This window comes from Octopus bimaculoides, chromosome 4 (genome assembly GCF_001194135.2).
Source record: "Octopus bimaculoides isolate UCB-OBI-ISO-001 chromosome 4, ASM119413v2, whole genome shotgun sequence".
NCBI classification, from domain to species: domain Eukaryota; kingdom Metazoa; phylum Mollusca; class Cephalopoda; order Octopoda; family Octopodidae; genus Octopus; species Octopus bimaculoides.
This window is the reverse complement of record NC_068984.1, coordinates 133,315,437-133,318,415: the sequence shown is the minus strand read 5'-3', so window position 1 is coordinate 133,318,415 and position 2,979 is coordinate 133,315,437. Positions and strand designations below refer to the sequence as shown.

Here is a 2,979-nt window from a genome sequence, read left to right as displayed (position 1 = left end):
TTCTACACTATGTCAGGTAAATGAAAACATCATCTCAGAATAAAACAAAAAATGAAGAAAAAAGACAGAAGAGAAACAATAGTTTTCCGTGTTTTAAGATAAACTGAAAATTTTAAACCAATTAAAAAATGCTCCTGAATTCCAATTTGAAATTTTAATGTTAGGGTTTATGATGAATTTAGTGAGGAATATGTATTGTCTTGAAATGACTTTAATGCAATGCTACTAACTAGTAAGATGGTTTTCTTTTTTAATCCTTTAGTATTCAGATTACTCTGTCAAATGTAATGCTTGTTTATTCACATCATCATCATCATTATCATTTAATGTCCATTTTCCATGCTGGCATGGGTTGGACAGTTTCACCAGATCCAGCAAGCTGGAGAGCTGCACTAGATTCCAGTCTGATTTGGCTTGGTTTCTACAGCTGGATGCCCTTCCTAATAGCAATCACTTTACAGTGTGTGCTGGGTGCTTTTAATGTGGCACTGGCATGAGCGCTTTTACATGGCATCGGCACAAGTGCTTTTCATGTGGCACCGGCAAAGGACTCTTGTAAGCCATCCTCTTCACCTGGAGGAGTGGCCTTGACACTTCTGTTGTGGAGGATCGGTCTTCTTGAGTACAACAAGGTGCCAGGTATCTTGTTCCTTTGTCATCTCATCTGAAAGATTCAGCATCCTGTGAATTAATCATGTGTTATCTCACAGCTTCAAAATTTTGATGAATGTGGTTGTTTATTTTTAGAATGACATTGTAGAGTAGGTGCGAGAGGCCATATCTGGCAGGCTTGAACATAAAACAGGTACAATATTTGGGCTGGATATGGTTGGTTTAAATGCTAAAGGGTTCTCTATAACCCATTCATCTTTGGTTCCATCATTAGAATTGGTTCTACAAAATTAGAACAGAAATATGAACACATTAATTATAAATCAATATAAGTCTATGTTATGAAGAAAATACAAAAAACTCAAGAGAAAACTCTCTCACACATGCACGCACGCACACATTGAAAAAATGCTTTTTTTTTTAATATCATTAAAACATGTTTGTAATTTTTATTCAGGAAAGAATTGTCAACAACTGAGAAGGATGGGAAAGAGGTGAAGAAGGATTCAAATAAAGAAACAACAGAAAAAGATACAGTAAAGAAAGAAGAAAAGCCTCCAGAGAAAGATGTAAAGAAAGAAGTGAAAGATGAGGAGAAGAAGAAAGATGCCAACAAATTAAATGATACAAAACGTATGTATTTCATTGTTACATTGTGCCTATTGTACAAAAAACTACTTGCACATTGTATAAAAACAATGTCATTATATAGATAATGTCATTGTTTATATTTACCACAAAAATATACCTGGCCCTTGAACAGCCTGTCATTTGAAAGAAGAAATAGAACTTTACTCAGATATAAAAGAGTGAAAGAAGTGCATCCAGGCATAGAAAAATCTACTATAATAATACTCTTGTGTCTTTCTTTGTCACAACATACGAATGAGAAAGGAAGGAGTGATTAATGAATAAGGAAGGAAAGGGTGATATCAAACTGAAAGTGGGATGGTGAACATTCAATGCTGAAAAGGAAAAATCAAACAGCGTTTCAACTCTGTGTGAGTATATGTGTGTATGTGTGTGCATGTACAAGGGAAATATGTGAATGTTTGTATCTGTGATTATTATGTACCTTATTTGTACCTTATATTTATATATAAAATACTACAATTAGCTGTCACTTTTGACGGCATGGGGCCAGCTAGTTGCTTTAATAAGATATCATATGCTAGCTTGGAAAAATTAAATGTTAAAATGATGATGATGACGAGAATTGATTGATTAATCTCCCATGCTGACATGTGATGGACAGCTCACCATGAATTGAATTAGTTCATATTTGGAGTTAATGCTCTCCTAGGGAGGTCAGGACCATATCTCTTTTACACGCTTCATTTTGGCATATTTCTTTTGACCAGACAGCCTTCCTGTTGCCAAACGTTTGGTGCATTTTATCATGGCATCTCCATTAGAAAGGATGTCTTGTCTATAGCAGAACTAAAGAGTCCTCTCAATTCTATGTTAGCTTGATTTCTATGTTCACCACAACTAAAGGAGTTGTCTTCTCTCCAGCAGATAGAAGAGAGAGAGACTAGTGCAAAAGGAGATATAGGAGAGAGTAAGGGAGAACCAGAGTGATTGAAGTGAGGGGTAGTAAAGGAGAAAGTAAAGGGAGAGAGAGAGAGAGAGTATGACCCAGTGATTGTTAAGGAGATTATCCAGAAAGAGCTTGAGTAACATGTTGGGGGGAAATACAGAATAAAAGTAGGGAGACGGTTATAAATGGAGTATTGGAAGAGAGAAAGAGAGATAGTGATGAATAGAAAAAAATACTGAGAGAGTGTGTGTGTGTGTGTGTGTGAACAGTGAATAATATAGAAGGAATAATGTGAGAGAGGATGTTGAAGACATGTGTTTGTAAGAAATTGGGAGTTTTGGATATCAATAATGGGTTACAAGGAAGGGAATCTTTTCCTTCTGTGTATGTTCTTCACCAATAACATACTACTTTTTCACCCAGCACTCATTCATCATCATCGTACATCATTATATTCACATCACAGTTAACCCTCCTGCATCCTTTTTGTTGATGTTATTAAAGTTCAGCTCTCTTTCGCTCAGTTTTTTTCTCTGAAGGCTAATAGCTCATTCTTGCCTCATTTTTCTCTATCTACCTCAGGTCTTACACATGTGTCTCTTTAATGCCCACAAGTTATAGATTGAAATACGGCATCTGTGTTTCCCTATCTTGAGTGAAACTATAATCTGACACCTTAAGTATCTTGGCAAATATCTCAATGGCTTCCTTTGCCTTCATTTCTTTCATAGCTGGCACATTATGTGAATAGTGGTGATAGTACATGCTCCATGATAGATAGAAAATTACGGCTGGGTATGGGAATTTAGATTTAAGTTGTTCCTTTT

At 35.8% G+C, this 2,979-nt stretch overlaps 1 protein-coding gene across 1 annotated transcript in view; it reads left to right on the top strand.

Annotated features, from left to right (window-relative positions):
* LOC106880547 (glutamic acid-rich protein) overlaps nucleotides 1-2,979 on the top strand; it is a 39,322-nt gene that overhangs the window by 3,025 nt on the left and 33,318 nt on the right. The window contains exon 2 of the mRNA XM_014930536.1: nucleotides 1,070-1,245. Within this exon, the coding sequence (XP_014786022.1) occupies nucleotides 1,070-1,245 (176 nt within the window). The remainder of the gene's footprint in view (nucleotides 1-1,069; nucleotides 1,246-2,979) is intronic.